We start from the raw sequence: 13,391 nt of genomic DNA, 5'->3' as shown, positions 1-13,391 counted from the left end.
CATTCTACTTTCTGTCTAGCATTCTGAGCACTCTAAGTAATAGGTAGCATATTATATACATTCTTTGTTTTCTCACTTAACAGTATATCTTGAAGATGTTCCATATCTAAGTCCATGGCTTACTTGCCCATTGTAGTCATAGCTGTATAGTATTCTACTGTGTGGTGTACTTGACCTTACCCATCTTCTCTGATGGACATGTGGGTTGCCTCCTGTGTTTTGTTCCTACAAACGGTGATATAAAATGGCCCAATATTTTCAAATAAAATTGTTTAGATTTCCTTGTGCATCATTAAAATAAACTTACTTGGGCACCTTAATTCATGCCCTCTGACTTTCTGCTTAAAGTTCAGGTTGGAAGGCCACCACCCATAGCTCTTCTCCTATCTCCAACAGGACAGCAGCCTCACTGGATGATAAATATGGGTACTGGTTCTTTTCCCACGGGGGAAAAATGTGTGCCCTGTGGGATGTAAGCTGCTCTGACCTCTCCCTCCCCCGTGACAATTGCAGCGGCTCTTTCAGCCCCTTTGCTCCCCTGCCCCCACATTCCAGCGGCTCCAGACCACAGCAGGGCCGGGAGAGATGACCAGGTCGGGGCAGGATGGGAAACCAGTGGCATTTTTCTATCAGTAGGTTGCAGGGGGTGGGTCAAGGCTCACAGGGATTGCTTCCAACCTGCCAGGGCCTGCACACTCAGAGCTGGCTCCGAGGCAGCCTGTGCAGGAACCCCTGGCAACCCCTTCCTTGCTTCTCTGACCTCTACTGAATACTGTCTGCCACATGCGGCCACTGGTTGGTGCCCACTGAGCTTGCAGCACCCTTGTGTGGATGGCCCCTGAGCCCTAGGATCTCTGTCTCAGTCTTGATTTCCAGGTGGAGTGGGTCTCCTCAAGGGTGTGAGCCCTCCCAGGCCTGAGGCTCCCTGAGTAAAGCGCGGTATCTTCCATCCTTTGTGAAATGAATGAATGAAGAGTGGCAGTCAGGATTTCCCCGAGAGCAAGTCTCAGTCCCGTCCCACCCCAGGGGAGTCCCTCCTCTGCTCCCCCAGCCCTTCCTCCCAGAGCAGTTCTGTGCTGCCTACTCCTGGGCAGCCAGCTCTGGCTTTCCGACAGGCAGCCTGCCTCCAGCCTTTCTTTCTCGGTGAGTGGGGGCTTGTGAAGCCGCCCAGCTTCTTGGAGGGCCTGGCCCCAGGGCCTATGGCAGAGGTAGAAGGTGGGGGCATTTCATGGCCCAGAGACAGTTAAGGGAGGAAATAACAAGTAGTCCTTCCTGGCCAAGGTCTCTGGGCCGCCTGCCTGGAGGTGTCTGGGCTGGCAGGGGTGGGGCCAGGGCTTCCTGCTGCATTTCCTCCCATTGTTCCCCGCCCCACTTCCGGGAATTTTCCAGGGTTGGGGCTGGGCGGGCTTGAGGCCTGAAAGGGAGGCAGAGGAGGCCAGACTTTGCTCTGTGCTCTCTGACCCTGCCCCGAGCCTGAGCTCCAGCTGCGTGTTCGGCTGTCTGGACGACTGGACCTGCTGCTCAGGAATTGCACAGGGAATCTGGAGGCCCAAGGTCTAGGGCGGGCTCCACCGTCCACCTGCTGGAGCAGGTCCCTCCACTCTGCTGCCCCAGTTTTTCCATGAAGGACAGGGTGACTCTGGTCACCAGTGTTGAATGGATTCATGGGTCCCCTACACCTACTGTCTGGTCTTTTTGACAATGCAGGGTCCTAAGGACACTTTGGTCAACTCTCTGGTGACAGATGCCTCCCCGGTGTGGGCCCTGGGATGGAGACACTCCTGAAGCCCAGTTTAGTCAGCTGTGGTACCTGCCTGCTCCGTGCTGTGAAGGAGTATAACACAAACCAGTCCACATTCTAGGAAATGTGACTCCTAGCATCGTGAGGGGTCTCAGAACCCTGGAAGGAGTGTTAATGAACACCTCTCTCTTTAAATATTAGGGAAATTGAGCACATATAAGCTCACATAAGCAGCTGGTATTTATTTTATCATGGCAAAATATACATAACAAAACTTCCATTTTAATCATTTTAAGTGTGTAGTTCAGCGGCATTAACCACGTTCACATTTTTGTGCAACCATCACCACCCTCTGTTACCGAACCTGAAGTGAGTTTGCTCACCTGTTGCACAGCAAGCCAATCTCTGACACCGGGGGTCGTGGAAGAAAGTAGGAACTTTATTTTTGCCCAGCACTGAGCAAGGAGAGAGGGCAGCTAAGGCTGAAATCCCAAACTCCCCAAAAACCTAAAAGGAAGGGTTTTTATTTGGGGCTTTAGGTAGGGGAGGGGGAGCATATGGCCTTGCTGGTCGGAGCTTTCCCACCAGCCTGTCTTTGGCCTTGAGACTACTTGCAGACAGGAGGGAGCTCATGACCTTGCTGGTCAGCAGCTTTCCCATCAGCCCGTATCTCTTTGTGGGAGGAGATAGTCCAGGTGCTTGTCCTTGATGGTGTCTGTCTCCATGGAGAATAGTGGATTCTGGAGCCAGGAAGCCAGAGAGCAAGCAGGGAATGGGTGTTTTGCTTTTAACCCCATATATGCTGGGTTTAATGTGGGGAAACTGATACCAGGGTCGGCATCACATCCATCTCCAGAACTTTTTCATCATCATCTCCAACTGAAACTCTGTGGCCACTTAGGAATAACTTCCCGTCCACCCACCCCTAGCTTCAGGTAACCACTATTCTACTTTCTGTCTCTAAAAACTTGCCTATTCTAGGACCCTCATTGAGTGGAATCATACAATATTTGTTCTTTTGTGCCTGGCTTATTTAATTTAGCATATTGTCTCCAAGGTTCATCCATGTGGTAGCAGGTGTCAGAATTTCATTCCTTTTTAGGGCTACATAATATTCCATTGTATGCAGATACCACATTTGTTCATCCATTCATCTGTCAATAGACCCTTGGGTTACTTCCATCTTTTTTTTAACTGAGGTATAGTTAAGATATAGCATTATATTAGTTTCAGGTGTACAACATAATGATTCAATATTTGCATATATTGTGAAATGATGGCCACAAGAGACTAGTTAACATCTGTCACCATATAAAGTTACAAAAATTTCTTTTTCTGATGAGAACTGGTTGCTTCTACCTTTGGCTATTGTGAATAATGCTGTTATGAATATGCTGTTATTGTATGAGTGTACAAATCTCTCGTTGAGTCCCTGATTTCACTTCTTTTGGGTATATACCCAGAAGTGGAATTGCTGGATCATATGGTGAGTCTATATTTAACTTTTTGAGGACCCACTATCCTATTTGCCATAACCACCCCACCTTTTCCCATTCCAACCAATGGTGCACAAAGGCTCCAATTTCTCCACATCCTCACCAACATCTGTTGTTTTGATTGTTGCCGTCCTAATGGATGTGAGGTGGTACCTCATTGTGAGCAACCAGTTTTAAAAATCAGCTATATAGGTCAAGATGAAGTTTTATTTCATAAGGTCATAAAATCCATATTCAAATCACTTGTTATAGAGACCAGAAAAAGGAAGGTCCCAGAGAACAGGTGTGCTGTTTATCCATCGGGAAAAAAAAGTGAAGAAGCAAGTGATGAGAGCACAGCTGTAGCTGTTCACTGTTCGTGCCTGACAGTGATGTGCAGGAAGCACGCAGGAGTCCCATGCAGACACCAGGTGACAGTTCCGATCCACACGGGCCGCTCGCTGCCCCTGATGTCCTGCCATCGCTGCAGAGGGGCAGAATGCAGTTTGCCCATTTCTTAGTTTAGGAACACAACCTTTTTCCTTGGCACCCTTTGCGGGGTCCCTTCACTGATCACCACGCAGTGCCCCCTCTCTCCTAAGAGCCCATCTGTTTATGGGACTCCTCCCCTCCATCAGAGCATCCTCGGGTATGTGTGGTGTGACGGTCCTGCGCCTCTCTCAGGACTGGGGTTTGTCTCCCCTGACCCGATTTTCTTCTCTCCTTGTCCTTGAAGACAGGAATGTCTTTGTTTTTCAATTATAATCATTGCTGGCCGAGCCCTGGGAAACCAGTATAGACGGCCTGTGTAGACATGGGTCAGATGAGCAACGCGGATGTGATGGTGGAGAAACTGCCCTTGCTTTCACAGATGCTAGTCTGGCGGATTGCCGAGATCTGATGGGCAAGACAGCCCTTATGTGGGGAAACCCAGACTGGCAGGGGTGGCAGGGCTGGGCCCCTGAGGAGGGGCAGAAAGGGGTCAACGTTGACCTTGGGGGAAGGGAAGGTATCTCTTATCCCTCCTGTGCAGGGAGAGGGGCATGGCCCCCAGAGATAGCTCACAGAGTGACTGGGGGCAGAGGTGCGGGGGGAGCCTTGAGGGGCCTAGGTGACTATGGTGTTCTAGGCAAATCAGCTTGTCTGTGTGAGGTTTGTGAGGTGGTGGTGGTGAGGGCTATGGCAGGAGAAGAGCTGGGCACATTTGGCTAGTTTCCTACATTCTCCTTCTCTTTCCTTTCAGGTTCCTGGGAGAAGCCAAGGTCCCACTCCGGGAGGTCCTTGCCACCCCCAGTCTGTCTGCCAGCTTCAATGCCCCCCTGCTGGACACCAAGAAGCAGCCCACAGGGGTAAGTGCCCATCGGGCATTTGCATCAAGCCAGTGTCTGGTCTGAGGCCTTGCCTTTCTGACCCTGGATGTGTGTCATGGTCCAGCTCCCAGTAGAGCTCTCCCTGGCCAGGGCTTGAGGTGCTGGGGAGGGGCGCTGGGGTAGAAGAGATGGGAACGGAGGGGAGGGAGCCTCACTTGCTGGGCTCAAGTCAGTGTTGTCTCACCCCAGATTGGCCTGCCCGGGGGTCCACTCCTGCCCTGGAGGGAGGCATGGTCACCTCCTGGAACTGGTTTTTCACTAGAAACCCAATGTCTTCCCAAGCTTCTGGGGCAGCCTTGGTCATGGCTCCCCCAACATCCCTGGCAGCCCTCTCTTACTACCCTGCCTTCTTCTCCAGATCCGGACTGACGCATCCGGGTCACAGATCACAAGGGAAGGGAGACAGACATCCCTCTCCCCTGCCCACTCGGACCTGTCGGACCCCATTCCTGTCCTCCTTTGTCCTTCCTGCCCCTCCCCCAGCCTTCCCAGTGCTCTCCCAGTCCTCGCAGGCAATTCCCAGCCCTCATCTCTGGCCTCCTGTTATTTTTAGTGATCTAAATATACCCACAGGGTTCTTTCTTCCTGGCTTAGTAGAATTCCTGACCTTCCCTCTGGGTCAGCCACACCTCCCAGGATGCACTGGAGGAACTATCGATTTGGAAATATTTCCTCCCAGTGGGGCCCTGGGGGATTCTGGGCTGAGTTCTCTCAGACAGAGTGGGGCTACCTTGCTCGGTGGAGTGTGTGTGTGTGTCTGAGGTTGGGGGCCTTTGGCTAGCTTCGTGTCAGGAAGTGGTCAGTCTGGCCAGAGCTCTGGGAACCATTACTGGGTACTGAGAGCTAGAGAAAGAGAATGACTGACTGGAGTCACACAGTGAATTGTTGTCCAAATGGGGACACGAATCAGGGGATGCATCTCCTATACTCTCAGGTGGAAGGGACTTGAACGGATTCCTGGTTCGCTGCTCTTTTATGTTGGAATTTTCTCCTGATGCGTCTTAGGCCAGTGATGGCTGAGATGCTTCGTTGATGGAGAGATGCCACTTGCCAGGAAAGTCTGCTCCTTTCTCAGACAGTGCTCACTGGTAGAACATTCTGGTTCAGTGCAGTATTCACCCAGCCTGTCTCCATCACCTCCTGAATCCCCTCTTGTCCTCCCTTTGAATTCTCCAGTCCCCTAATGCTCCCTATAGTGAGAAAGGACTCCAAGGACTTCTGGAACTGTTATGGAAACCCGAGTGGGTTCCCTCTTGGCGAGTTAAATCAGACTCTCCAGCAGAAGTAGTTGTCACACAAAGTAAAGTATATTTGCAGCAAATAGGAGACCATGAGGAATCATTTCCAAAGTCATGGAATTCCCGAACAAGGAGAAGCAGGGACATTTATTTCGGATGGGGAATGAATATTCAAAAAGGAGAGGTGGGTTATTCGCTTGCACAGGCTCAGTTGGAGAACATGCTTCCACATACACTGCAGGTCATGGCAATAAGGCCCAAGCTCCTCCTGGAGAGATCTTAGCATTAAAAATAAGGCAAAGGTCAAACGCGTAGTTCTTGTGGTGAAGCTTGGTCTGGTTCAGGATGGTTGGTGACTGCATCTCATTAACATGACAACAGGAAAAAGAACAATTTGGAAAAACAGTTAAAATATCCAAACCCACCCTTGAGTTCCTCCAAGTAACTAGTTGGTGACAATTGAGTTAGAGGATCTGCTCGCTGTGTCTCCATCGCATCTCAGGGATGGGCTACCTCCTTTGCTGTATATTGGGCCCCAGTGCTTCCAACCAGTTTCTAGCTTCCTGGCCAAGCTGCTCAAACATCTCTCCACTACAGCCCTATATGCATCCATGACGCTGCTGTTTCCTGCAAGTTCTCCTGCGCTTGCTCCCCTCCAAGTTCAGAGGCCCATCCAGCCCCTGAGACACCTGGTCCTTGTCCCTGGGGCTGAGCCAGGCAGGTGACCATCTCCTATGCCTCGTCTCTCCTCCTCTCTCTCTGTTCCCACTCTCTGGCTGCACTTCCTGCTCACCAGCTGGGAATCTGCTGCCTTCTCTTCCCCAGGTTGGTACCCCTGGCTGTCTGCGGAGCTTGCCAAGCCTTCACCAACCATGTCTCCAAGAAGGGGGTGTGAGGGCCAGAAGGTGGTGGATGGGAGAGGAGGGCTGGGCCCTGCTTGGTTTAGCCTGGGGCTGAGCACCAGCTGGGAGAGGTGGGGTATGTTAGGTTCCTGGACCCAATTCCAAAGTGTGTGTGTATGTTTAGTCTTCCCTACACCAACAAACAGTGCTCTGGACACCAGCCGGGTGGCCTACAGTTCAACTCAATTCTGACTATCTACTTGGAGAAAGCATCAGATTCCATAGGTTAAGGGTTCAGTCCTATAAGACCTCCCCGTCCCCAGACACTAGTCGAAAGCCCAGGCTGTTACCTGTGCTTCTGGCCGACTGGCTATAAGTCAGAGGTTCCCAGGACCTCTTCCTCAGGTTCGATTAATTTGCTAGAGCAGCTCACAGAACTCAGGCAAACATTTTACTTACTAGATTATTGGTTTATCTTAAAAAGATCTAACTCAGGAACAGCCAGAGGGAAAAGATACACAGGGCAAAGTATGGGGAAGGGGCACACAGCTTCCGTGCCCTCTGAGTGCTCTACTCTCCCCTAGTCTCTGTGTGTACACCAACCCAGAAGCCGCCAGAACTGTCCTTTTTTTTTACAGAGGTTTCATTGCATAGGCATGATTGATTAGATCATTGGCCATTGGTGATTGATTCAACCTCCAGCCCCTCTCCCCTCCCAGGAGGTTGGGGGTGGGACAGAAGTTCCAACCCTCCCATCACACAGCTGGTTCTCCTGGCAACCAGCCCCCCTCCTTAGGTGGGTCCAAAAGTCACCTCATTAACATAATATGAGAAACCTTTGTCACTCTCAGCACTTAGGAAATTCCAAGGGTTTTGGGAGCTCTAAGCCAGGAACTGTGAATGAAGACCAAATATTACACGAGAAATATATTTTAGTCATCTGAATGACCAAATATATATTTCTTATAAATCACAATGTCCATGGGGCCTCCCCTCTGCTGGCTAGGAGCAGTTCTGGCCCGTGTGTGTGGGGAGGGCAGTCTGGGAGCATCTTCTGGTCTCTGTGGTAGCACTAAGGTACAGTGCAGCCCAAGGGAGGTCCCAAGACCCTCTGAGCTGGGGCTTCCCCTGTGGGACCTGGGCCGGTTGCACTGCAGTGGGAGGCACAGAGAACAGGGGATGTGCTCAGAAGGGACAGAGAGCCCCATCAGAAGCCAAGCATTATCACTGGCTGTTCACTGAGGCCGATTTCTGGGTTGGGCCCAGTGGGCAGAGCATGCCAGGTGTCCCCGATTGGTTGTGGTTCAGATTGCCTCAGAGGGCAAAGGAACCTGCTGATGGAGTGACGGGAGCGCAGACAGGGCCTGTGGGATCCTTAGAAAGCCCTGGAAGGACTGAGGGGACGAGGAGGGGCCGGGAGAGGCCGCGAGGGAGGCCCTGCTACAGGCTGGGCTGTGCCTGGACTCCACTTGCCTGTCCCTCAGTATTCTTGCCCGAGTCCCTTCTGATACGGCCGTGTGCCCTGAGAAGACGCCAAATCTATCCTCAGACAGCTTCTAACTGAAGGGGAAACCCTGACCCCTGTCCTGGAGGAGAAAAGCAACACATGGAGGAAAGAAGTAACATACTCACAAAAGTATTTTGAGAGCGGCTTGCTAATGAGGGGACGGATACACCAGGAAAACTGTGTCGGAATTGCCTCAGCCTTAAAAGCCAGAGTCAGCTCAGAAAGAGAAACTGGCTGGGTGACAGGAACACATGACACCCAGGGGTGTGGACCAGCAGGGCACTGAGTGTTGGGAGCAGGGACTGGAGGTGGGCAGACACAGAGCTCCGGTGAACCCTCGAGTTTTCCTCTAGCGGTTTGAAAATGCCGCCAGCCCCCGGACCTCAGCTCAGGACCACGTCTCACCCTCTGCCAGCTGCTGGGCATTGTCTGAGGGGAAGGTAAATATTAAGACCCAGGCACCTACAGGACTTTCCTGTCCACCCATGAAGTGTGTAGCCAGCCCTGGTGGTCTAGTGGTTAAGATTGGGTGCTCTCACCCCTGGGGCCCTAGGTTCATTTCCGGGTCAGGGAACCACACCACCCATCTGGTCGTCATACTGTGGTGGCTGCCTGTTGCTGTGATAATGAAAGCTGTGCCACTGGTATTTCAAATACCAGCAGGGTCAGCCATGGTGGACAGGTTTCAGTGGAGCTTCTGGACTAAAACAGACAAGGAAGAAGGACCTGGCCACCCACTTGCGAAAAAATTTGCCCTGAGAACTCTTATGAACAGCAGTGGAACATTGTCTGATACAGCATCAGGAGGTGAGAGGATGGTGCAAAAAGGCTGGGCAGGGTTCTGCTCTGCTGTACACAGGGCTGCTAGGGGTTGGAATCGACTGGCAGCGCAAACAACAATGTGAAGTGTGTGTCAGGGCAGGTGCCAGTGGGATGGTCTAGGGTTTGCTCCTGCTAAGCTCAGCGTTAGAAAGCTGTGGCCCAGGAAGTAGGCAGCAAGCAATGCAGCTGAGCGTGGTGGGGTGGGTGAAGGTCCCCGGGGCCTGGCCATATAACCTGTAGGAGGATCTGATAAGGTTGCCCCCTATCTTTGCCTTTGGTTTCCTGGGCCCTAGGCTGGGGACCAGATCGGACCTGCCAGAATTCTGTGATATTGCTGACAGTGACCTCAAGATAGCAGACCTGGGTGACTGAGGTTACCTGCTCCAGGGCAGTGTGTTCTGGTGGACACTGACTGATTGATAATGGTCTTGTGATAGGATGTCTTCATGCTGGTGCTGGTGCTGGGGACCTGAGGAACGGGGCTGTCATGTGGGTATCGTGATGTGGACGGTCTTAAAGAGGGCCCTCCTGAGGGCTGCAGGCCAAAGTCATGTGGTCTGGGAGAGCATGGAGCTTGCATCCATCCCACAGGAAGAAACTCTCAGCTCTGGTTATGTCTGGAGAAGGGGACAGGCCATGAGGTCACGGTGAGGGCAGGAGGGCCTGACCCTGAGTGGGGCCCACAGACATGCCCCCTTTCCTTTAGATCCCCAGTAGAGCTAGGGGTCTCCAGTATTAACCACCCCTGGGCTTGAAGCAGTGGACCTTGGAGACTGCCCCCTGGTGGCCAGATCTGTTCTAGATCCTGGGTTCTAGGTCCTCTGAGCTGCCTGGAATGTTCCTTGGGTCTTTGATGGGCATGTAAAAGATGGAGCTGGCTCAGTGCTGGATGTCTGTTGAAGCACCTGGAGCCACCAGCTTGTTGCCAATTCTTCTGGAGCTTGGTGTGCTGCCCTAAGGGTGGAGGTACCTGATGCTCAGGAAACCCCAGGGAGGGCTGCCTTGGTGGTCTTGGGATTCTGTGGCTGCTGCTCCTTCTTGCTTCTCCCAGAGGGCTGCTCCTGAGCCCTCATGCTCAGGTGCTGGCACCCAGGCCATGACATGGGCCAGTTATACTCTTGTGGCCCCACCTCTGCACAGAGCACAGAGATGGTGTGCCAGAAGCCCCCAGGTAGTGTGGAGGGGATGGCTAGGCAGGGCGAGCCCTGAGAAATAGGAAGAGGTGTTCTTCAAGGGGATCTGAACTCAGGGTCAGAAGACCTCAGTCACTGAGTGTTAGAAGAACTTGGGGCTGAAGGGCAGCCAAACTGTGCCCCTTTCAGATTTTTGCTCAACTCTCTCCTGAGATCCACTCAGACCACCTGATCTAACACTGCAATCTGCACCCACCCTGCTCCCCTGATCCCATTTTCCCTGGTTTAGTTTTTCTTTTCTTTCTGACATACTGTATAATTTATGTATTTATTTTGTTGATTATGTATTGTCTGTCTCCTCTGCCAAGATGTCGGCTCCTTGGGGCCAGGAACTTTTGCTTTATTTATGGAAATATCCCAGTATCTTGAGTGCTTGGCCCCTTGCAGGTACTCGATACATATTTGTGGAGGGGATGAATAAGCGAATTAATGCATGAATGGGGCAGGCCAGATGTGTCAGGTGGGCCCCCACTCCCATCTTTCAGATGCATCCCACACAGGGCCAGCCTCATGGGCAGCCAGGGCTGTGCTTGGTTTCATTCTCTGCTGTTGCCATCTTGAAATTCTTAATAAACTTTTAACAAGGGGCCCATATTTTCATTTTGCCCTGGGCCTGCAAACTCTACGGCTGGTCCCGATCTCGCTTTACTCCTGGAGGGTGGGAATCAGCACGAGTCGGTGGGGGCCTTTGTTTGTCTCTGCTGAGTGAGATTCCTGTGGTTACAGCAGAAGCAGAGTTCTCAGACGTTTTTAACTTTTATTTCAAAATAATTTAAGATTCAGCGAAAAGGTGCAAGAACACTATAAAGAATATTTTGTTCTAAACCATTTGAGACTTAATTGCCAACCTCTTGGCCCATCACTGAATTTAGTGTCTTTCCTCTGCTTAAGGACTTTCTCCTACATAACAACACAATCTTCAAAATGAGGAAATTAACGTTGATCCAGCACAGCCATATGATCCACAGACCCCCATTCAAGTTTCATACATTTTTTCAACAGTGTCCATTACAGCATTAAGGATCATGTGTTGTTTTAGTTGTTTTGTCTCTTTGTCTCCTTGCCTTTGGGAGAATTCCTCTCAGTCTTTCTTTGACTTCTATAACCTTGCGACCTTGACACTTTTGGGAATACAGGCCGGTTGTTTTGCAGAGTGTCCCCCAGTTTGGGTTTGCCTGATGTTTCCTGGTGATTAGACTTAAGCTGTGCACCTGTGGGAATAGAACACAGCGATGCTGTGCTGCCCTCATCGTAACCTAGGGTGCGTGGTTCTGATTTGTTTCCTTACTGTGCTGTTAGCCTTGATCCTTTGGTTAATTTAGCATTTGGTGGGTTTCTCCGCTCATCACAAATCCGGTCCCCTTTCTAATAAGTAAGAATTGTGTGGGAAGGTACTTTGTGACTCTGTAAATGCCCTGTTCCTCACCCAACTTTTACTCAGCAGTTTTAACACCATTGCTGCTTCTTGGCTGGGTTAATCATTGCTTTGATGGTTGTTAAATGGTGATATCCTAAATCAATTATTTTTTTCTGCATCAGTCAGCTGGCGTTCCACTGCAAGGAAAAGCGTCTTCCTGTCCTGTTTCTTTATTTCCATGTGGATTCATGTATTCCTACTTTATTCAATGGTTTAATCTGTTACTATCATTATTTATTTTCTTGTTTAAATTGTCCCAGATTTTGCCGGTGGGAGCCCACGAAAGCAGCCTTCTCTGTCCTTTTGACATGTCTCTGTCCTTCTTTGAGTAGTTCCTTGTTTTCTGGCATAAAAAGATATTCCAGGGTCGTCTTCTACTTTCTCTGGCCTAAACCTGGAATCAGTTATTGCTCCAAAGAGCCCAAATTGCCTTTGGATGGAGTGGAGGGAAGATGCCCAGGCCCTCCGCAGAGCTGAACCGGCGTCTCCGGAGGTGGGCGTGGCTGTGGGCGGGTCTGGGCATCGGCCCGGAGGCTGTTCTCCGTTCTTGGGGTTGCAGGAGCGCAGCGTGCGGGCCGCGCGGGCTGCTCAAGTGGCGACATCTGGTGGTAGCTCAGGACCTTGCGTAGCTGTCAGGGCAAAGCCTCGGATCCGGGACTCGGAGGGTCTCATTGCCTCGTCTGCTTCCTGCCTGGTCTCTGCGATGATGCGTAGCTGCCTGGGGCCTCCTTCCTCAGCTTCTGAGCCCCACCTTCACCGCGCCCTCCCTTCCCTTAGCCTGGCTGCCCTTGCCCAGGCCCCAGTGCGCGAGGTTCAAGCCCAGATCTGGATACACTTATGTCCTTCAGCCCCTTCTGTCTCAGGACCAAGATTCACTCCAGGAGTCTCTGGACATTCCCAGTATGTCTCAGTGGAGGTATATATATGTCTAGTGAATTATGCCGAGCTGCTCAGAGGATGATATGCATCATTAACAATTATGTTTATAATGGGTTCATCAAAACCTGGGGAGATGCTTATTGTCTGACATTAAGTAAAAGAAGAGCATTTATATACAGCAGAGCAGTACACTATTCCTTTAAAAAGATTGGAGAGAATTATACCAAAATGTGAATAGTGGTGGAATTATGGCAATTTGTTTTCCTTTTTTTTTTATGAGGAAGATTTGCCCTCAGCTAACATCTGTGCCAGTCTTCCTCTATTTTGTATGTGGGACACAGCCACAGCGTGGCTTGATGAGCGTGTGTATGTCTGTGCCCAGGATCTGAACCCGCAAACCCCCAGCTGCTGAAGTGGAGTGCACGAACTTAACCACTATGCCACTGGGCTGGCCTGTCTTTAAAGTTTTTATACTTTCCAAACATTCTTTTTATTTTTTTTTTGATGAAGATTAGCCCTGAGCTAACGTATGCTGCCAATCCTCCTCTTTTTTGCTGAGGAAGACTGGCCCTGAGCTAACATCAGTGCTCATCTTCCTCTACTTTCTATGTGGGACGCTTGCCACAGCACAGCTTGCCAAGCGGTGCCATGTTCGCACCCAGGATCCAAACCGGCAAACCCTCGGCTGCCGAAGTGGAGCGTGCGAACTTAACCGCTGCACCACCGGGCCAGTCCCCAAACATTCTTAAATAAAGCATTTATTACTTTGATTGATAAAAAGCCTACCCCAGGAGGCATGCTGGACCTGTGGTACTGGGGAACCCTGGACCAGGGCCCCACGCGCCTAGTTGCTGTGAGGCTGGACCTTTTCTTTGGGCGCAGGGGCCCCTTTGAACAGTACAGGACT

General features: G+C 51.0%; 1 protein-coding gene across 23 annotated transcripts in view; it reads left to right on the top strand.

The window, feature by feature from the left end:
• Window positions 1-13,391, top strand: part of DYSF (dysferlin) — a 218,231-nt gene that overhangs the window by 37,331 nt on the left and 167,509 nt on the right. For all 23 annotated transcript variants that reach the window (XM_014836669.3, XM_014836663.3, XM_070511971.1 and 20 more), the window contains exon 4: window positions 4,460-4,565. In XM_014836669.3, coding sequence (XP_014692155.1) covers window positions 4,460-4,565 — 106 coding nt within the window. The remainder of the gene's footprint in view (window positions 1-4,459; window positions 4,566-13,391) is intronic.

This window comes from Equus asinus, chromosome 6 (genome assembly GCF_041296235.1).
Source record: "Equus asinus isolate D_3611 breed Donkey chromosome 6, EquAss-T2T_v2, whole genome shotgun sequence".
Taxonomy (NCBI): Eukaryota; Metazoa; Chordata; class Mammalia; order Perissodactyla; family Equidae; genus Equus; species Equus asinus.
This window is presented reverse-complemented; position numbering and strand designations above follow the sequence as displayed.